Raw genomic sequence first — 21,507 nt, forward strand, 5'->3', positions numbered from 1 at the left:
GGCTGGGAAGGGAGCGGGGGCTGGCTGGAGGGGTGGGAATTGGTGCAAATCAAAGGTGTGGGATTTTGTGGTGAGTGGGACACTTGGGACAAGGAGGTGGAGGGGGGGACAAGGATCTGATTGGGGTCAGGTGAGTTACAGGTGGAAGTGATTGAAACTGAGGGGGTGCAGGAGAAAAGGAGGCTGCGAGAGGCTGAAATGGAGTTTGGTGAGTGAATGTGGGCTGCTTAAAAAAAGAGGGAGAGGTTTTTTTTAAGGTTTTTCAAGCATAAGAGAGGAGCCACACCAGGGAGTGGCTGAATGGAGGGGGGGAGACCCCAAAATGCTTCTGTAGGGTGGAGTGAGGAAACCTTTTGGAGAGTAGGGTGGCAGAGGGAGAGTTTGGGGTCCTGGAGCAGGGCAGGAGAATGTTTGTGTCTCTGGTTAAGGGAAGAGGGGGAGGAGAGGAAAAGTTCACCTGCTTGTTGTGCAACTTGTGCTTGGCTGTGCTCAGGCCCTGGGGAGCTCTGCTGCTGGTTTGGGGTGAGCCAAAACTAAATAAGCCAAAGCCAGGAAGCTGGGCCTGGTTTGAGGCAGGTCAGACAGTGCTGGCAGTGCAGGAGAGCTGCCCCAGCAGAATTTGTGGGGTGGGAAGTGCTGGTTGTGTGTGAGCAGGCAGCTTCCATGCAGCCCTGGGATGCTCCAGAGCGAAGGAGAGTTGCCCTTTGATCTCTTTGGAGAGCCTGGGTTTAGAAATAGCAGCAAACAGTTCTGTGCCTCTGTGCCAAGCTGCTCATCCAGGTTTTTTTCTGGAGATGGAAGCGTTTGCCGTGACAGCTGATTTTTCTCCCAGACGCGGCGATTCCGCGCGCGCCGAGGCTCAGACTCGCTGAGGAGACGGTTGATGCCGTTGTGACAGTTTGACATTCCTCAGCCGTGGGATGTTTTCCCCCCTTCTTTCCTTTCACCCTTTTATGTGTAACCCTTTCCTTCCTGCTGGGCTGAGCAGCAAATCTTTTGGGGGGGATTTGTGTTAAGGTGTCGGGGAACGCTGTTGGAGCTGTGGGATTGTTCCCCTCCTGGATGGAAAGGGAGTGAAGAACCTTGAGGATGGCATGGAGAGAAACACGATTTGTGGTGCCTGGTGACCCCAAAGTGTGGTCTGAGGGCTTGTCACCTCCTTCCTGCCCCCACCCCATTGCCAAGGGGGTGTTCATTGCCTGCTGCAGGCATGGGAGATGTTTTCCCTGAGGATCTTCCTGTGTGGAAGGAGGACAGGCAGAGCAAGGCAGGTGTGGCGTGTCCTGTGTGCCCTCCCTTCTCCCCCTCTGCTTGGAACTCTCCCCTTCTTTTTTGTGCCTTTTGAAGGGGTTTTCCAGAAGCAGCCTGAGCCTGGGAAGTCCCTGGCAAAGCAGCTGCTGAGTGAGAGGCAGGTTGGAGATGGGAGAGGATCTGAGGAGCTGGAGAGGTCAGAGACCAGCCCCACCTGCTGCTGGCAGGAGTGGGAGGGCAGGGAAAGTGCATCCAGCTGAAAGGGCTCTGTGAGGTTTGGTCCTTACAGCACTGTCCTGTCACTCCATCCCTTGGGAATGGTCTCTCTCCGTGTTTTCTGGTGGCTCCTTCAGGTCCTGCAAGGTCACACTGAGCTCACCCCAAAGCTTCTCCTCTCCCAGCAGAGCTGTTCTGTCCCTCTGCTCATCCTGGAGCCTCCTCTGGGCTCTCCCTGTGCTGGGAGCCTGGGGCTGGAGGCAGCTCTGCAGGTGGGGTCTCACCTGAGCAGGGCAGAGGTTTGGCCAAATGGCACTTGGAGATTTGCAGCTTTTCCATCCTGGTCTTGCCCTGTGTGTTTGTTCCCTGTGACAGGGATCGGTGTTCTGGCCACCCAGAAATAGTTTGAGGTCCTGTTGGAAGTGCTCTTACAGGTAAATAGCTGGTCCCAAAGCTCTCGACAACAAATGTGCATTATTTGCTCCCTTCACCCTCCTTCTAAATCATTTTTAAGTGCCCTTTTTGGGTGATTACCATCATCAGATTCCAGCTGTAGAAATGTCAGTAATTAGATACCACCCTCCCCAGTCTCAGCCAGGCTCTGTGGAGAGCTTTGAAATAAAAGCTATTATTTAAATCCAGTTTATCTTCCTTCTCCTTATGTATTGTTTAACAGTATTTTCTTTCCCCAGCGCCAGAGCTACGGGAGGTTCACGCTCCTTCTTCCTAAATCTGAAATCTAAAGCTCTCTCGGGGGGTTTGGCTTCCTGTAGGCTCCTGGCTCTCCCCGGTGTCCTTCCTCCTCTCTTTCTCTGCCATCTCCCCTGCTTTCCCTTCCCTTGGCTTTATTAAAAGGCTCCCAGTAGCTTTCAGCCTGCCTGGTCAGGATTAGAGAACATCTTCAGGCACTTCTGCTGCCCTGCAAGGTTTTATTTCAACAGGGCTGTGCAGCCCCAGCAGCGCATCAGCTCTGGGTCCTCTGAGCAGCTGCATCCCCCTGGAAAGGGAAAAAAAATAGCAAAGGTGCTGGAGAAGGGAATCTCTCCCCCATTCCTTGCCCAGAGCCGCTCTGGAGCAGAGGAATCTTCCCAGGGCATCTGGTGTGGTTTTGAGCAGCCTCAGACCCAAAAGGAAGCTTTTTCTATTTCCAATTTTTTTTTCCAATATTTTTATTTTCAAACAAGGAGGCAGCAGGCAGATGAGCGCTTCAAAAGCCCCGAGCAACCACCCCAAAGTCTTCAGCTTGGCCGTGAAAGGCAAGAAAACAAAAAAGGTGTTAAGAACAGAGCACTTTGTTGTGTGTTTCTTGTGGGTGCTTGGCTTCACCCTTAGCTCGGTGCTCTGGTGTTGTTGCTCCTGTGTTGCAAAACTTAGCAGGGGAATTCATCAATTGAAAATTTATTTGATTCATTTCTCTGGTAATAAAATGCAAGGAATATTGTGCTCTTTCTTCTTTCCAGCAGTTCAACCTCATCTTGCAGCATCCAGCTGCAATCAGGGCCTGTTCAAATGCCTCGTTGGGTCAAAGGGGCACTTGATAAACTGCTCCAGGCAGGGTTTTTGTGCATGTGCAAAATGCAGTTTGGCTTTCAGGCAAAGCTCTGTGCTTTGGTTCAGTTCTTCTTGTGGTTTGGGCATTAAGGAAAAGTTAAGACTTCTTTTAACAAGAAGGGGGGAAAGAGAGAAAAAGCCATATGACCGGAAAGTTTTGGATTTCACATCTTTAAATCTTTCCTGAGCACGAAGGACGGGATTCTCTCGTTCTCTTGCCATCACAGGCTGAGCCTGGGCTGGGGGGGAAGGAGCCAAGGAAATGTGGATGGAGCAAATCCCTTTGCATGGGGATGCTTGGGATCGAAAATGCTGGGTTTGGGGGCAGAGGGGAGGCTGGGAGGGGAAGGAGAAGGTGGAGAGAGGGGGGGAGTTAATGGAAAAGTACAGAGAAGCACCTTGTGAGGTGAGGATAAGTAGGGAAGGTCTATTAGCAGCCCCGATAATTTGCATGTATTATGTAAAGCTCAGCTGGCAGCAGGGAGAGCTCCCATGTGAGCTGTCAAAGGCTGCGCAGGGGGAGGCAGAGCCAGAGCTGCTCCTGCCACCTGCACAGCCCCAGGAGCAGCAAAGCCAGGTGGAACACGGGACTGAGCCATCCCAAACCATGGAATTGTCTGTGGGGAGCACAGGGAGTGAGCCCGGGGGTGGTGGAAGTGTGGTGGGATTTGTGCCAGGGCTGGAGGGGTGCAGAATCCCAGGGAAAAGCTCCAGGACAGAGCAGAAGTGGTTCCCGAGCCCAGCAGGGTGGTGGTGCCAGTCAGTGCCCAAAGTGGAAGTGCAGTTGTTTGAGCTGGAGGGAGTGGAAGGTGCAGAGTGGAAAATCCCCAAACACAGAGGACAGAGGTTCCAGAATAAGGGTTAAGGAAGAGGAAGGAGCACAGGCTTTGGGGGAAAAGGGACTTTTTCACCCCCTGACCAAGCCAAGGTTAAAGGGGAGGCGCCTGGAGAAGGCAGCGGGGTCTATTACACGGAATTTAAAGCTCCAGTTTCTCTGGGGTTCAGGGAGAGGAAGCAAGGATGAGCTGATGATAAATAACTTCCCTTTTCCCCTCCTGGATCTGGGCATCTCCTGTGTCGCTGCAATCCTCTGCAGTCTCTGTCTTTAGTCTCAGCTCTTCCCTGTGCCCAGGAGCTGCTGCTTGAGGGGGAACCTCGGGAGATGGAGCAGGGATGGATGGCTGGAAGTGGGAGCTGGATGAGGAATGAGCCCAAAAGATGCTGGAGATGGGTGGAGAGAGAGCCTGGAGCCATCCAGAGCCTGAGCATGGGGAGTGTCCAGGAGAGGGAGCTGGATCCGGGATGGAGCTCTGGGAATGGGAGCATCACCTGGGAGCCGATGGCTCAAACACACACAGGGAGAGGGGTTTGCTCTGGGGGAGGTGAATCCTCCCAAAATTCAGGATGGGTTTAAACTGTGGATAGTGCCATGGGAAATCCCAGCACATCCCAGCACAGGGAAATGGATGTGCTGGGACAAAACCCCTTTGGAGCCCGAGCTGGGCTATCCTAAAATGTGCATTTCATGGCAGCTCCAGCCCTGTCTCTGCTGCCCACAGGATTTTATCCATCCAATCTGCACTTTGCTGGAATTGCTGGCTTTTTTTCCCCCCACTAATTTATCCTTTCCTTGTTTGTCTCGCCTACAGTGCAGGGGTCTAATTTGGACTTTTTTAGGCAAAAACCTGCTCAGCATTTATGGGTTGGGGCAGCAATTCTGGAGCATTTAGAGGTGAATTTGATTAGCACTTTTGGAAAACTGTGCAGCAAATTGCAGTGCTAATCACGGGAAATCAAGCCATGGAGTTTTAAGGCAAGAACTGGCTTTCAGTTGGCTTTTTTTAAAGCCAAAAATGAAGATATTAAGCTATCTAAAGCTCAGAAGAATTTTATTTCTGCTGGTTTCATGTCAGGATTTCTGATTATGCAGTTGTGTTGAGCCGAATGTTGGTAGAAAAGAGATGGATAAAATAGAAAACACTTAATTTGTGTCCCAGAACTGATCCTGTAGTGTGGGAAATAGCTTTTCTCATGTCTCTCTGTCCATAATTGAGTAAAATAATTGAAGAAAAATGCCTTTTACTTGTAAAATCATTCACTGTGTATAAAAGATGGATGAGAAGAGACACAACCAATTAACTCCCAACTTTATTGTGCCATCCCTGGAGTTCAGGATCTTCTGGAATCAAAGGGAACCCTCCCAGTGACCTCTGCTGTGTGCTGGATGATGGCTTTTAGTGGTTTTTAAATGAGAATAAAACCCGTGGCTGTGTGCAGAGAGCTGGGGGAGTGTTAAGTGGATTAAGTGGAACCCACTGGAGACCTTTGTCTGGGGAATGGGACTTTCAGTTGGATTCCCTGGGGCTGCAGACTTTGGGTTGCTGCTCCAGACTTCAAAGAAATGGGAATTTGGGCTCTGATTTCACACAGCCTCTTCCCCCAGTGCTCCCAGTGAGAGACACCAGATGAACACCAGGATTGTTGTTTGCAGAATGCCAGCATTGAGATAAGGGAGGAAACAGATTTGATCATTAACCAGGGAGGATCGGGGAGGGGAACAAATTGGCTTTTCCCAAGAGCTCTGGTGCTGCTGCCCGTGACGTGGCTGGTGTTTGGGTGATGTTTGAAGGATGGGTAAATTAGTGCATGCAGCCTAATCAGGAAATGTTGGCCTTCCTCATTTTTTTTAATTTTTATTTTTTTTTCCCTGAGACATGGAGATTACTGGAGTTACAAACTGCAAATTGGTAACTGCAGGAGATGCCTAAAATATGAGATAATGCCTAAAAACTGCCCAACTCTCTCTGTAGGACATCAAATGCTAGGTCTGGGATCTGTAATTAAATTGCTGATGTGCTGTTAAAAAAAGCAGTTGGCTGGTCTAAGATTGTCCAGGGCAGGAGCAGAAACACTATAGATGGGAACAGCTGTAGGGACATGGAAAAATGGGAATTTAAGGGATGGGAAAATGGTAGGATTTGGGGTTTCCAGCCTTCCAGGGTGTGATGGGATGCAGAGGGTCAGAGCTGCTCTTTTGGGCAGTTGTGGTGGTTGAAATGTGACCTTGAAGAATTGAGAGTGTTTGGAGCAGCCCCGGGGTCCTCAGCACAGGAAGGAATTGTTGGAGCAAGTCCAGAGCTGCTCCAAGGGCTGGAGCCAGGCTGGGAGAGCTGGGAATGCTCACCTGGAGAAGAGAAGGATCCAGGGAGAGCTGGGAATGCTCACCTGGAGAAGAGAAGGATCCAGGGAGAGCTGGGAATTCCCACCTGGAGAAGAGAAGGATCCAGGGAGAGCTGGGAATTCCCACCTGGAGAAGAGAAGGATCCAGGGAGAGCTGGGAATTCCCGCCTGGAGAAGAGAAGGATCCAGGGAGAGCTGGGAATGCTCACCTGGAGAAGAGAAGGATCCAGGGAGAGCTGGGAATTCCCACCTGGAGAAGGGAAGGATCCAGGGAGAGCTGGGAATTCCCACCTGGAGAAGAGAAGGATCCAGGGAGAGCTCAGAGCCCCTTCCATGGCCTGAAGGGGCTCCAGGAGAGCTGGAGAGGGACTGGGGACAGGGGCTGGAGGGACAGGACACAGGGAATGGCTTCACAATAACAGAGATCAGGGCTGAGTGGGATTTTGGGATGGAATTCCTGGCTGGGAGGGTGGGGAAGCCCTGGCACAGATTCCCAGAGAAGCTGTGGCTGCTCCTGGATCCCTGCAGTGCCCAAGGCCAGGCTGGACAAGGCTTGGAGCAGCCTGGGACAGTGGAAGGTGTCCCATGGCAGGGGTGGGGTGAGATGATCTGAGGTCCCTTCCAGCCCAAACCACTCCTGGATTCTGTGAACACCTCGTTAGTGATGTAGATGAGTTTAAACTCTCATTAACAATGTTTTGAGATCTGGAGTGTTTTCCATGTAAGGAGAAGATTCTGGTGCTTGATGGATGCCTGGGTAATGTTATATAAAGGTGGAGATCTGTTGTCTGCCAAAGCCCAGACAGGATTTATAGAATTCCTTGTGGTCCATAGAAACTCTGGAATGGTTTGGGTTGGGAGGGACCCTAAAGATCACCCAGGTGCAACCCAGGGAAACTTCTGCTGGGCACTGCAACGACTGTGTTGGATTTTAATGGAGATAAAGACTTGGGAGTGAATTCCTTCCAAGAATTCCTTCTGGAGCTCTGGATTCACATCAGCTCCCTCCTCCTGGGCGATTCCTCACGCGGCTTTTCCCCTCTCCTTGTTCTCCCGCAGTCGTGGCCTTCCTGGTGGCGTTTGAGCAGAACAAGCAGCTGATAGGAGAGAAGGGGCTGCTCCCCTGCAAGCTCTACCTGCAGGACATCAAGAAATACTTCAAGGGGAAGGTCGGCCTGGATGCCCTGAGCTATGCCCCCACTCTCATCTGGTTCCTGGACTGGTCTGCCATGGACAGCACCTTGGATTGCCTGGCGCTGGCTGGCCTGGCAGTGGCTGCCTTTGTGCTGCTGACTGGCTGTGCCAACATGGTCCTCATGTCCCTGCTGTGGCTCCTCTACCTCTCCTTGGTCAATGTTGGACAGATCTGGTGGGTTCTCAGTTCCTCTGCTCTTCCCTCGTTTTGTTTGTGGTGCACATGGAGGAGGAGGAGGAGGGCAACGAGGCTGGTGAAGGGCTGGGAACACAAACCCTGTGAGGAAGAGCTGGGGTTGTTCAGCCTGGAGAAAAGGAGACTCAGAGGTGACCTGGGCACTCTCCACAAGTCCCTGAAGGGTGGTTTCAGCTCTGACAGAACCACAGGACACAGCCTCAAGCTGCACCAAGGGAAATTTACGTTGGATATATTAGGAAAAGGTTTTTTAGGGAAAGGGTGATGAAGTACTGGAATTGTCTGCCCGGGGAGGTGGTGGAATCACCATCCCTGGATGTGTTAAAGAAACACAGCTTGAGGTGTTTGGGCTGGGTTGGATTCGATGAGCTTCAAGGTCTCTTCCAACCTGGTGATTCTGTGATTTCCCTGTTGCCATTTGGATTTCCAGTTGCTCCTCAGCAGATTATCCATGTAGGAATGTGAGATAAGAACACCTGGCAGAAATGATTTATGGGCACAAATGATCTATGGGAATGTCCCAGCTCGGTCTCACCTGGGTTTTGTGCCCTGAGCTCTCCTCTGTCCATTGGTGCAGGATTGGATTTGTTGATCCTCGTGGCTCCTTTCCCACTGAGGTTATTCCATGACATTCCACTCCGTGCTATCCCAGCTGTGCCGTGCTTCCCCTCATGGCTGTTGCAAGGGAATTCCCTCAATAATTTTATTATTTAATTATTATGATTAATAATAATTGTATTATTTCTTTTATCTTATCCACCTTTCAGGCTGGTTTCTCAGTTTTCAGCTCTGTCCAGGAGAGAGCTGGAATTCTGTATTCCACACTAAGCACAGAAAGCCCCTGGGGGAAAAGGAGAAACCCTGACTCTGTGTAAATCACTGTGGTGCTGAAATAAAGGGTTTAGGTTGTCCTTGCTCTCCTTAAGGCCCCAAATACATTGGTTGAAATCCCAAATTTCATTAGGTCACCTCCTGAGGTGCCTCTCTGCCAGCAGCTGAGGTCGTAGGGAGGGAAAAGGTTCTGCCATCAAGAGGTGCCCAAATTCTTCCCAACATTTTCTGGCTTTACAACAGGACACCTTTCCCACAGATGGGCTCAGTGGGTTTAGTTTTAAGGATTTGCATGTGCTGCCCCATTCATTCCCATCCCACTGCAGCTGGAATGTAAGTGGGTGAAGGAGAACAGCCTCTGAAAAGCTCCATTCTCTGAGCTCTTAACTCAGCATGAACTTAAAGCTGTGAAACCAAACAGAGGTGGAAAAACAACTCCGTGGATGGTTTTCCATTGCCTGCTTCCAAATTATTCCAGAATTTCTTGTCTGTTTTCTAGATGTTTTAATGTCAAAGGGCAGGAGTTTGAGCATCCTCCTGATTTGGCTTCCTGGGATACAGGAGCAAAACATGGATGTGATCCTTGACTTCTTCCTCTTTGTGTTTCTGTTTGGAGGGGAGAAAGGAAAAACAATCCCAACAAGCTCCCCCTGAAGCTGCAGTGACTCCGAGGCTGGAGGTTTGATCTGTTCATTCCTGGAGCAGTGGGATAATTAAGACAGGCTCTCATTAGTGCCCACAGCTCTCTGGAGTGCTCCCCATGGCTGTAGAGCTCTTGTAGTTTTATTTTTAAAACAAAAGCCCACCTGGAATGTGGTTTTATTTCCATGTCTTGGAGCAGTGTGTGCTGTGCTGCTCCTCTGCTCCTGCTTTTCCTGTCTCCTCTGACTGCCCTGCACAACTCTGGAGCTTTTCCCAAAATAATTCCAGTTGTGGCTGGTTTGGCACCTTTTTTTAGGGAAGAGGCAAAGGGTGGGGGATACAGAGAGGAGCTTTTCCTCTCCTCCACCTCCCCGTATCCAAACCCTGCTCCTGAGCCAGGGGGAAGCTCAGGGATGAGTCCTGGGGTCCCTTCCCAACTCCAGGCTGGGAGGAGTGGAATGCACACAGAGCCTGCAGTTTGCCTGTGGTGCTTGAAAGGAATTGACTTTTGATAGTTGAGATAAGGCTGGATTTTATTTATTTTTTAAAATTTTTTTTCCCCTTCTTTGCCCCTTGAAATTTGGGGGGTGAAATTTTGCCTGGTGTACAACAAAAAGACACCAAGAGGGGAAAGGGATAAGAGAGAAGGGGGGATTAGAGATGATCCCTCAACTTCTTTTCCTCTGTTTTAAGCAGGAAATGAGGTGGTTCTTGGGAAGGGCTGAGGGAGAAGAACCCAAGCTCATTCAGCTGTGTGAAAATTCTCATTTTTCATCAGATCCTCTGGGATGGGTCAGAGCATCAGGTTATCCCTGCAGTGTGACACGGAATTCCCTGGGGAGAGGGATGCTGGCTGCTTCCAGTGCAGGGAAACACGTGGAGAGAGCAAATCAGGATTCACTCCCTTCTCTCTGTCCTTCAGGAGTTGTGGTGGTGGAAAGGGAGGAGCTCAGAGAACCCAAAATCTGCAGTATTGCCCTTAAAACTTAGGCTGGCCTAAAAAACCAAGGCTGGCTTTAAAAATCCCTTCTCCCAGAGGTTTGTGGGTGGGGTTAGATGGTGCATTGATTGTCTTGCTCCCGATTTGGGGCAGATTGAGAGGTTTTGATGAGTTTTCCAGAGCACTGCAAGAGACCAGAGCTGTCCTGGAGTGGGGAAGGACAAGAGCAGCATTCCTGGCTGGAGGCAGCTCAGCAGAGAGGTGTCTGAAGGGAGCAGGAAATTCCTCCTGTGGCCCAAATAAAAAAAAAATTCCCTTCTGTGGCTGAAAATAAAACCATTATTTTGAGTTTTTGTCCAATCCTGCTGTCCCCAGCCTGGCTCCTGTGAGCCACCCCCGTGGGCTCTTCCCCATCCACCAAAATCCTCTGCTGAGCTTTCCCTGGGAAGCCACTCCAGGGAAAATCCAGCGTGGTCAGCAGGAATAGAGCTCTCTTCTTTAGGCCAGTGAGGGACAATTTATTCCTTTTATCGCCTTTTTGTCTATTTTAATTTTAAATGTCCCTATTTGTTTTGGGCTGCTGAAGGAGCAGCTCTTTCAACTTCTGCCCAGCTGGCTTGGGCTCAGCCAGGGGAAGCTTTAGAAGAGCAAAGTGTGGCCTTTGAAGGGCAGGACACGTTCCCTGCCTGCCCTGGCCCCACCTGGGGAATATCCACGAGCCTGGGGACAGAGACTCTTAAAACCCTCCCAAAACTGCTCCTCTGGGCTGTTTGTACTGGGGTGAGGAGTTTTTTTGGCAGGTTTTGTGTCCCTTGACTTTGCCAGTTTATCATCCTTGAGTCTGAACAGCCTGAAATAAGACACACTTGGGTGGTTAAATCAAAATTGAAGTGACTTTGCAGACAAACACATCGATTTTGGTGCCTGGGAGATGTGGGGTTGGGATTGCCAATGCTTCCCACCTTGAAATGTGACTTTTGTGGTTGTGAGTTTCCCAAAGCAGCTGTGGGGCTGTGCAGATGGAAGCTGGATGTGTTTGGGGTCAAGGCCACCCACGTGATGGTGTCACGCTTCCATCAGGAGCTCAGTGTGTCTGCCTTAAAAAATACTGCATTTTTTTCTTTTTTCCCTTTTTTTTTTCCCCCCATCTGCCACTTTGAACTTTTTCCTTTTGAAGTAGGAGACTGTCAAGAAGCTCAAAATCTGCCAGGGCAGAGGAATATTTAATATTTAATATCTGACCCGTTGGGTGAAGTGCTGAATCATTTTGTTCATTTTAACCTTGATTATTCCTGTCATTTCTGCAGTAGTAAAATAGGAGTAAAATGATAGTAGGCAGTTTGAGTTGAAGCTGTTTAAAGGTGTTTTTTTATAAAGATTTTTGTGGGAATTCCTCATAGTCCAACATCCATTTTTTTAGCCTGCAAATCCAGCTTTTCCAGAGCACTTCTCCACAGATCCCTTTGCCTTTCTTCCTCCTGAATATTCCCCTCGTGGATTTTCAGCCATTTAAACAAGAATATGGGAAAAGCTCTCTGGTTTAATCCAAATCCTTGCTGCAGGTGACCCCAGGAGGTCTCCATTTGTGGAGTCATTCCCTGTGGGATTGGTGTTTGTGGGGATGAGCAGGACAAGCTCTGTGGGAGAAGCTTCCAGCAGGAATTAAATCAGTTTTTTGTTTTTTTTTTAAAATCAGAATCACTAATGCACTTCTAAAGTGACTGGGTAATTCTGGGATAAATTCACTTTTATCCCCCAGTAAGGTGTCTCCAGAGAGCTATTCCATTTTCTTACAGAAACAAACTTTTCAGCTACTCTGCCACTGATCTCCTGCTTCTTCTCCTGTTGTTTCCTCCCTCCCAGCATTTCCAACTGGCATCCAAAAACCCTTCCTTCCCCTGGGTTATTGTTGTTTCCCAAAGCCCATTGTCAGCACAGATTGGAGAGAAAAAAAAAAAAAAAAAAGGCTGGAATTGTGGGATTTTCAATCCTCTTGCCTTTATTTTCTTTCAAGATTCTGGTTAAATTACAGGAGCTCAAGGGAATAAGTTAAACAAGCCAATAAATAAAATGTTACAGCACGAGGTGGCTGCAAGGTTCTATTCAGTGTGTTCTTCCCTTGTGGAAAAGGGCAGTGCAGCTGCTGCCAGCAGGGATTTTGGGGTCCAAAAAAGGTCCAGGCAGGGATTTTGGGGTCCAAAACAAGTCCAGGCAGGAATTTTGGGGTCCAAAAGAAGCCCAAGCAGGGATTTTGGGGTCCAAAAAAGGTCCAGGCAGGAATTTTGGGGTCCAAAACAAGTCCAGGCAGGAATTTTGGGGCCCAAAAGAAGCCCAGGCAGGGATTTTGGGGTCCAAAGAAAGTCCAGGCAGGGATTTTGGGGTCCAAAAGAAGCCCAGGCAGGTTCTTTTGGGGTCCAAAAGAAGCCCAGGCAGGGATTTTGGGGTCCAAAATAAGCCCAGGCAGGGATTTTGGGGTCCAAAATAAGCCCAGGCAGGTTCTTTTGGGGCCCAAAAGAAGCCCAGGCAGGTTCTTTTGGGGCCCAAAAGAAGCCCAGGCAGGGATTTTGGGGTCCAAAAGAAGCCCAGGCAGGGATTTTGGGGTCCAAAAAAAGGCCAAGCAAGGATTTTGGGGTCCAAAAAAAGTCCAGGCAGGAATTTTGGGGTCCAAAAAAAGGCCAAGCAAGGATTTTGGGGTCCAAAAAAAGTCCAGGCAGGAATTTTGGGGCCCAAAAGAAGCCCAGGCAGGGATTTTGGGGTCCAAAAAAGTCCAGGCAGGGATTTTGGGGTCCAAAAGAAGCCCAGGCAGGGATTTTGGGGTCCAAAAAAGTCCAGGCAGGGATTTTGGGGTCCAAAAGAAGCCCAGGCAGGGATTTTGGGGTCCAAAAGAAGCCCAGGCAGGGATTTTGGGGTCCAAAAGAAGCCCAGGCAGGGATTTTGGGGTCCAAAAGAAGCCCAGGCAGGGATTTTGGGCTCCAAAAAAGGTCCAGGCAGGGATTTTGGGGTCCAAAAAAAGCCCAAGCAGCACCTTTTTATCCTGCAAGGAATATGCCATGTTCCCTTTGACACCCAAAATATTACACAGAGTGGGGGAGATGCCTGAGTTTGTGCCCCTGAGTTCCTGGTGGTTTTTCATCTTTGGCTGCTGGAGCAGAAGAGCTGGGAATTTTCGTATTAAAGGACATTTTGGAAGGACAAGTGTGCAGCAGGTCAGGGAGGCTTGGCTCTGAGGCAGGTGATTTAATTGCAATTAAATGAGTGTCCTCAGGAGTTTGTCTGCAGCAGAGAAAGAGGAAGGGCTGGTGTGTGGTGGAGGGTTTGTGAGGTTTATTCTTGTTAAAAAGCACTTGAAGCGTGCAGGATTTAATCAGGGGGAGCTCCAGTGGCTGCTGGGGCTCAGGAGGTGCTCTGGGAGTGTTTTCCCTCTCCAGGAGGGTGTTATTGCCCATTAAATGAGACTATTCCAGTGCTTTTTGCTCTTATTTCCTACACCTTTGGGTTCTGAGACTTAAGGGGCTTTGTCTGGAGTGATCCAGCCTGGTAAAGGTTGGAGACAGATCCTTGGGTTTCTTATTCTGGGCTGGAAAGCAGCCAGGGTGTGAATCAGGGCTGGATTTGGCAGAACATTCCCATTTTTAAGCACTTTGGTTTGTGACCTCTGGGCAGTGAGGGCACAAGAGTGGGAGTGGAATCATCCTGGAATGGTTTGGGTTGGGATTTGAGGATGAGCCCATCCCAGCCCTGCCATGGCAGGGACGCTTTCCACAATCCCAGGGTGCTCCAAGCCCTGTCCAGCCTGGCCTTGGGCACATCCAGGGCCTCACCATCCTCACATTCCATCCCAATATCCCACCTAACCCTGCCTTCTGTCCATCTGAAGCCATCCCTCCTTCTCCTGTCACTCCATTCCTCCTAAATCCTCTCTCTCTCCATCTTGCAGGTTCCCTCTGGGTCCTGGCAGGTCACAGCTCACCCCAAAGCTTCTCCAGGCTGAACAATCCCAACTCTCCCAGCTTTTCATCCATCCCTCTGCCCATCCTGGGGGTTTCCTCTGACCTGGAGGATCCCTGTCCTGCCCAGGAGATGAAAATTCCCCCTTTGAGCTCCCAGCAGCCCGATCCAGCTGCAGCAGGAATCAGTGGATCAGGGATTTTTAAGCAGCTTGGAAAATTCAGGAAGAGCTTTTTTTTTATTATTATTATTTTTTTCCCCAGACCCTGAAAATTCAGGAGCTGTGAGGAAAGGAACAGCAACCTGGGTGTCCTGGGTTTTATCAGGACACGTGGGAAGTTCTCAGGGATCAGTGCTCGGGCAGGAATGGATGTGGCAGCTGTGCTTGACAGAGTGACCTTGGCAAGGGCTTCCCATCAGTCTCTATCCTGCTTTATCATGTCTGGAAGTGATACAAACTTGTACTGAGGGGCTGTAATTCTTAACTGAGACCAGCTTTCCGTTCAGGTTGGAAGTGGAAGCAGAAATTCCCATTGTGCCTGAATCCAGTGTCCGGTTTTGTGTATTAAAAAGAAATATCTTTAGATAAATCACATTAATCCATATCACCTCGGTGACAAATTGGAGGGTTTTAGGGCTTTGTAAACAGAACTCTTTTTGCAACCTGGTTTTATTTTCCCAGCTCTCCAAAATACCCCCAAAAAACAACAAGGAAAGTTAGAATATCTTATTCCTTTATCAAGCCTTGGCAGGGGAGCTCAGGAATTTCTTTGTTATCGCAGCCTCGCATCCCTTTTGCTCCGAGCTGCCCTCCCTCTGTCCCCAGCAAGAAAAGATGATCTCTGCAAACATCAAGCCAGAGTTGCAGGATCTCAGGGGGTCATCCTTCCTGCCCAGGAAGCTGCTTTTTGGCACTTCCTCCCTGCCCAGAAGAGAGGGAATGTATCGGTTTCAAAGAATGCAGCGAGCAGCGCTGGAGATGACACGTTAATGAAAACAAGGATTAATTCCATGTGACACCGCTGCCTTGCCGTGCAACTGGGAGCTAATGAAGATAATGAGAACCATGTTTGGGGTGAGAGATCCACACTGAATCCTGCCTGATGGCAGAAATGAAGCCTGGAGTGGGGTTTTACCCTCCCTCTGCTCCCAGCCTGGGGAAGGTTTTCCTCTCCTTGCACCGCTTTGGGGTAGGAGCAGTTCCTTGGGAGATCCCAGTGGGATCTGCTCAGCTGGAATTGGGAGTGGATGGGCAGGAGGAGCTGATCCAGATTCCTTCATGCAATTAAATGATTCCTTCATGCAATTAAATGATTCCTTCTTTAATCAAGGAATTCCTGACATCCTGTTTTCCTGGGATTTTACCTGCAGGACCTTTCTGCTGGTAGCAGCAGGCTCACAGCAGCGCTCAAGAGGTGATTCCCACGTGTTTCCAGGTCCTGATGCTGATCCCAAGGTTTTCCATCGGGGTCCAGCTGTGCACCTGCTGCTGGAGCTCATCCCAGCCTGGGCTCTGTTCCCATTTTCCCCTTTCCCTGGGCTCAGTGTCCAGCCTAAGGAGCAGCTCCCAGTGGGATTCCCATTCCTCAGCATCTGCTTTTGGCACTGCCAGGACTTGAGCAAAGCAAACCCCACTGGGCTGTGACAAACCTCACCAGGGTTTGGAATGATTGTGGACTCTGGGAAGGAGCAGAAGCGATTGCTGGGGCTCATAATCCTCATTTTCTCTCCTGAGCCAGGGGAGCACGGTGTGATGCTTTGGGAAGATCCAGGTGGATGCACAGGACGGGACATCCCATTCCCCACTCCCTGCTTGGCTCCAGCCCTGCCCAGGCTCCTTTCCCAGTGCTGAGGAGCAAACCTCCTCCTCTTCCTCCTTTATTTTTAATGTTGCTCCCATTTAAACGTGGCTGTTGTAATTACAGAGCGCACAACCCCAGCTTTTAGAGCTCTGTGACCACAAGAAAGCGAATCCAGAAACCAGCCTGGTTTCATTTGCTCCCGTTCCAGCTGATTTCCTCTCCCTCTCCCCACCATGGCTGTGCAGTGCTGAGGGCTTGGCAGGGACCAGAACCAGCTGGCAGAAAGGTTTCTTACCCCCACACTTTTAATTTAATGATGTTCTGAAATTAATGGCGCACCAGACTAATCCTGGATCTCATTTTGATGGATTCTGCCAGCGATGTTTCCCTGCTGGGCTGGGGAAGTGAATCTCCAGGTCCCAGAAAAATGGGTGTTTTTCCATCCTGAGTGTTTACAGCTTTCATTTGGTTGGTGAATTGTGGTTTTCCAGCAAGCTTTCAGTGACTTTTGGAAGGTGTGGATGAGTTTTCTGCTGCTCAGAGGCAGGGAAGTGGCAGTGCCTGGGTGTCCCTCTGCTCTGGAGGTGGCTGAGGAGAGGCTGAAGCCTTGGCAGAAGGGGGAGAAGCTGAAGGAGCTGGGTTGGATGAGCTGAGGGGTGAGTGAGGCACAGAGTGTGCCCTTAGCTCTGATACCAAGCTCTGACATCCAGGAAAACACCGTGAAAATAAAACTGTTACATTGAAAAGCTCAAAGTGTGTGTAGATTAGAGAGTTTTCTTAAGTCACTGGGTGAAAAAAGAATTTAAACTAGTTTAGAGAGCAGAAGACAAGCTGGAGGATTTAAGGTGTTGTCTCTTTTCCTTCTTTCTTCTATAATATAGCATATAAATAATAATAATATAATAATATTAATATAATATCAATATTTGTAAATAAAGTATAATATTAAATTTATAACATTATTATATTCTTTTATATAATTATATTATATAGATATATTTATTAAATTTATTTATAAATATATTTATTATGTTTATAAAGAAATTAAAGCAACCAATTATATTTTTATTTATATATATTTATATAATATAAATTATCTATAATATATAATTGTATTATATATAATATATAATTATATATTATATAATATAATTATATATTATAATATATAATATATAATTATATTATATAATATATAATTGTATTATATATAATATATAATTATATATAATATATAATTATATATTATATAATATAATTATCTATTATATATAATATAATTATATATTATAATATATATAATATAATATCATATTATATGATATGTATAACAGTATATTATATATAATTGTATTATATATTATAATTATATATTATTATATAATAATATATATAATATATATTATTTATATAATATATAATTTATTAAGATATAATATATAATTATATATATTATTATGTATAATATAGAATAATACAGAATAAGGATCTTATATAGAAAATATATAATATATATAATAGATTATATAATATATATGTATATTATATATAAAATCATATATATTATTAGATATAAATATATAATAATATATAATAATATAGAATAAGGATATTATATATAACATAAATATATAATACATTGTATAATAATATAGAATAAGGATATTATATAAAATATATAACATTATTATATTTTATTATTATTATTATTACTCTGGATTTTATTACAAACACAACTGGATTTTCCTCAGAACATCCATGGATGGAGAGCTATCCATGATGATAGATCATGGATATCTATCCATCCTATAAAAATATGATAGAAATCATATTTATATATTTTATATATAAAATATATAAATTTCTGCCTGCTTTGCCCTGTTTTTAATGGATTTTAATTGCAATTTTTATTCTGGGGGGGAATATTTTACATATTTAGAGATCCCTGTCCCAAACAACTCCTGGGGTAGCTGAGTGGGGAAGGAAATGTGAATTTATGGGGCAAGTCTGGCTGATGAGCTCCTCCTCCAGGAGGAGGAATAAAAATAAAATAAAATCCATCATTAAAAATAAATAAAAACCATCATCCCCCATGCTCTGCATGCAGGAAAAAAATAGGAATTCTCTGGAAAAGGTGGAATTTTGGGTGGGTTTGGGAATTCCTGTGACAGCAGGAAGAGTTTTCCTTGGGAATAATGGGACTCAAAGCAGGTTTTGCTCTCAGTTTTTATTTCCCAGGAAGATACTGAATCCAGAATTAATCATCAAGACAAGGAGGTGAAAATAATTTAACTCAAATATTAAATGATGTTTATGATTCCCAGCTGATCCAGGCTAAGTGGGACGTGGATTTTCCTCCCCTGAGAAATCAGGTGATAAATGTTGTCTCTCCCAGCAGAAAACAGCCACAAAATCACTTTTTAATGGGATTTATCCCATTAACAATATCACTTTTTAATTATCTATAAATAAAATATCTATAAAATATCACTTTTGAATGGGATTTAGGCAATCCAAGTGGAATATCCTTGGAACCAGCAGAATTTCTGGGTTTGGACGATGTGCAGGTCAAAAGCTCTGCTGCTGAAATTTACCCCCAAACCTGCAAAATCAAATTTAAGTTTTTCCTTATCTGTGGGGAATGTTTCAAATACCAAAATGTGGAATAAAAACCCCCACATTTTTAAATAAATACTTTTATTAACTCATTATTGACACCTCAGAAAGGAAAAACCGGTGATTAAGGTCTAAACCCCAACCTGAAATCTGGGAATTTGGTACCTGCCCTGCTCATAGGTATTAAAAACGAAGAAATCCCTGGAAGAATTCCCGCTGTTTTTATGGATTCGCTTTGCGTCGGTTTCCTTGGCGTTTGTCTGGCGGATTTCTTGGGAGAAATAAATCCCCAAGTGTTTTCCTGTCATCACATGAGCCTGGGTTGATGCAATCAGCACCAGACACACGTCAGAAAACTTCATGTGCTTGGGAAAAATACAATATTTTATTAATTCCTTGTTGTTTTTTGTTTTGGAGGGGTTGTTGTGTGTTTGAAATGAGCCTCAGGGGGTTCTTAATTTGTGCCAAAAATGAGAATAATTCCTGTGAGTTGGTGGCACCATGAGCAGGGTGGAGACAGCAAAGTGAGGGTCCCTTCGTGACAGATAACTTCATTAAAAGCTGCTTTTGTTATTAATTAAATTACAAATTACCCTGCTTTTTTATTTTTCTTTATGTGTCAGTAAATCTGTAGGAAATTGTCGTTAAATGTGGCGCAAGATATTGAGGTTGATTTGTTCAGAAACCACGTTTGCATGTAGAAAATGCAATTTATTCAGGATATTTATGTATTATTAATATATTTAATATTAAATATTTATATATTTTGATAGTTCTATTTTCTGTATTGTTTCTATATTCAATATTATTTCTATTTTCAATATTATTTCTATATTCAATATTATTTCTATATTCAATATTTCTATTTTATGTATACTTTCTATTTTGATATAATTTATTTTTTTATATAATTTTTATATTTTTATTTTATATTATGATATTATTATATTAAATATATTATTATATTAGATATTATTATATTAGATATTATAGTAGATATTATATTAGCTATTAGATATTTTATTATATTAGATATTATTATATACAATTAATATAGTATTATGTTATATACTATATTAATATAATATGTTATTATATTAGATATTATTTATATATTTAGATATTTATATATATATACTATATTTATAATTTATTCAGGATATTTTCAGTCATAGCAAATCCCTCTAAAACTCTTTGAAACCTTTGTGTTTCTCAGTATTGGGGTTGGGTTATTTTGGTTTTTTTGGGTTAATTTAATATGCTACAAATACATTAATATATACAGATAGATAAATCCAAATTAAGTGCTGGGATTTGGGATGTACTGGGAATAAAAATCTGAAGAACAGCATCTTCAAACCTGCTCAGCTTTGGGATTAAAAGTCATTTTTAACAGAATTGGTGATTTTACAGAAAATCTCTGTGCTGGGGCTGGAGGGAATCCCAGTGGGAAAAGCAGGAGCAGCCCCTGGGAATTCCAGACCAGATTTGGGGCAGGGCCTTCCTTCTGTGCCTGCTGCTTTATCCAAGGAAAGGGGACAATTCCTTGGAGCTCTGAGGAGCCCAAAAATTCGGGAATTTCCTCTTTTCCCATTCCCACCAGCAGCCTTTTCCTATTTGTTCCATTTTCTGGCCTTTCCCTTATTCCTTATTTGCATTTTGAAAGTCCAAATGTAGGAAGTGAGGAGCAAAACCAAGACAAGATGTCATTCCCTTGAATTTCTCAACCCCGATTTTAATTCTTTTGCTTTTTCTTCATTTTGTTTTGCAGGTATTCCTTTGGTAAGTGACTAAAAATGAGCCCAAAGCTGCAGTAATATTTTATTGATGCATTTGTGGGTACGTAGCTTTTCCCTTCTTCCAGCTTGTTCACTCCTCCTCTGACATGTTTAAAATTGTTATTTTTTTTTCTCTTTCTCTGGTATGTTTAAATTTAATTTTTTTTTAATTTAAGGGTTTTTTATTATTATTTTTATGTAATATTTTTAATAGTTCTAAGTTCTAAGATCCTAAGGTTCTAGGTTTTTGAGGTTCTAGGTTTTTGAGGTTCTAGGTTTTTGAGGTTCTAGGTTCCTGAGGTTCTAGGTTCCTGAGGTTCTAAGTTCCTAAGGTTCAAGTTTCAAGTTCGTATTTATATTATTCTATATATTCTATTGATTTTTCTTTTATTTATTATTTAATTTTTATTACATTTATATTTTCCTTAAGCTTTTGATAAGCTCTCACTGCATTTCTTTCTGCCCAAATGCCCTAAAAAGAAAAGAAATTCTGTAAATTGAGGCTGAGATCGTGTTTGGGATGAAGGGAATGAAGGATATTCCTGGCAGGGAATCTTTTCCTCCCAAATTCCCTTTCCACAGGTATTTTGGATATCAGGAACCCCTCATTCCTATCCTGGGATTTTCCCTGGGATGAGCTGCACGTGTTGTTTCCTTGGAGGTCGGATTTTCTTTTCCCAGTTGGATATTTTTATTCAGTTTTCCAACCCATTCCTAAATGGAAAATTGAAATCCTGAAATGGAAATCTTGGGAAAAGTGCTGGATTTCTGGGAATTCTTGCCATGGAATAACATTTTTAATCAGTGTGTTTGGCTGTGTTGTGTCCCATCAGGAATGTGCCAGTGCCATGGGAGGGGTGGAGGAGGAGGACTCTGGGTGAGGGTTGGAAATGGGATTTGTGTTCCCAGCTTGTCCCAGATGGAATCTGGTTATTCAGAAAGGAATTCTTCTGTTCCCTTGGTGTGGATCCCTAAATCCCTACAATCCCTTTTCCTTCTGGGAATTGCAGCCGTCCCCTCATTTCTGATGGATTGTTCTGGAATTCAGGCTGGTGCTCTCAACCATCTGAGGGTTTCTGGGAATGTTGAGCTTCTTCAAGTGGAAAATTTTCCATTCTGATCCATAAAACCTTCCAGAGAATTCCTCCCTGATAGATGTGGATATTTAATCATTAAATAATTAATAATTTAATCCAGGACAACACAGACCCCGAGGATTGGACTGGAGCTGCTCATCCTCTGGATGTCTTGCTGATGGGTGTCAAAAAATTGTTGGGTTCTTTTTTTTTTGCTTTTCAAGTGGTGTTTCATATTTTTTTGGCCTTTCCTTGTGTCCCAAGTGGAGATCCCTCTCCAAGGAGC

The 21,507-nt window shown here is 45.2% G+C and overlaps 1 protein-coding gene across 2 annotated transcripts in view; it reads left to right on the forward strand.

Moving 5' to 3' along the window:
• Positions 1 to 21,507, forward strand: part of LMF1 (lipase maturation factor 1) — a 149,656-nt gene that overhangs the window by 1,353 nt on the left and 126,796 nt on the right. Inside the window, exon 2 of one of the 2 annotated variants that reach the window (XM_058849503.1) lies at positions 7,258 to 7,578. In XM_058849503.1, coding sequence (XP_058705486.1) covers positions 7,258 to 7,578 — 321 coding nt within the window. Of the gene's footprint in view, positions 1 to 7,257; positions 7,579 to 20,160; positions 20,207 to 21,507 lie in introns of those variants that run through there. The other variant, XM_058849504.1, reaches the window with a different exon arrangement.

This window comes from Poecile atricapillus, chromosome 14 (genome assembly GCF_030490865.1).
Source record: "Poecile atricapillus isolate bPoeAtr1 chromosome 14, bPoeAtr1.hap1, whole genome shotgun sequence".
Lineage (NCBI taxonomy): Eukaryota > Metazoa > Chordata > Aves > Passeriformes > Paridae > Poecile > Poecile atricapillus.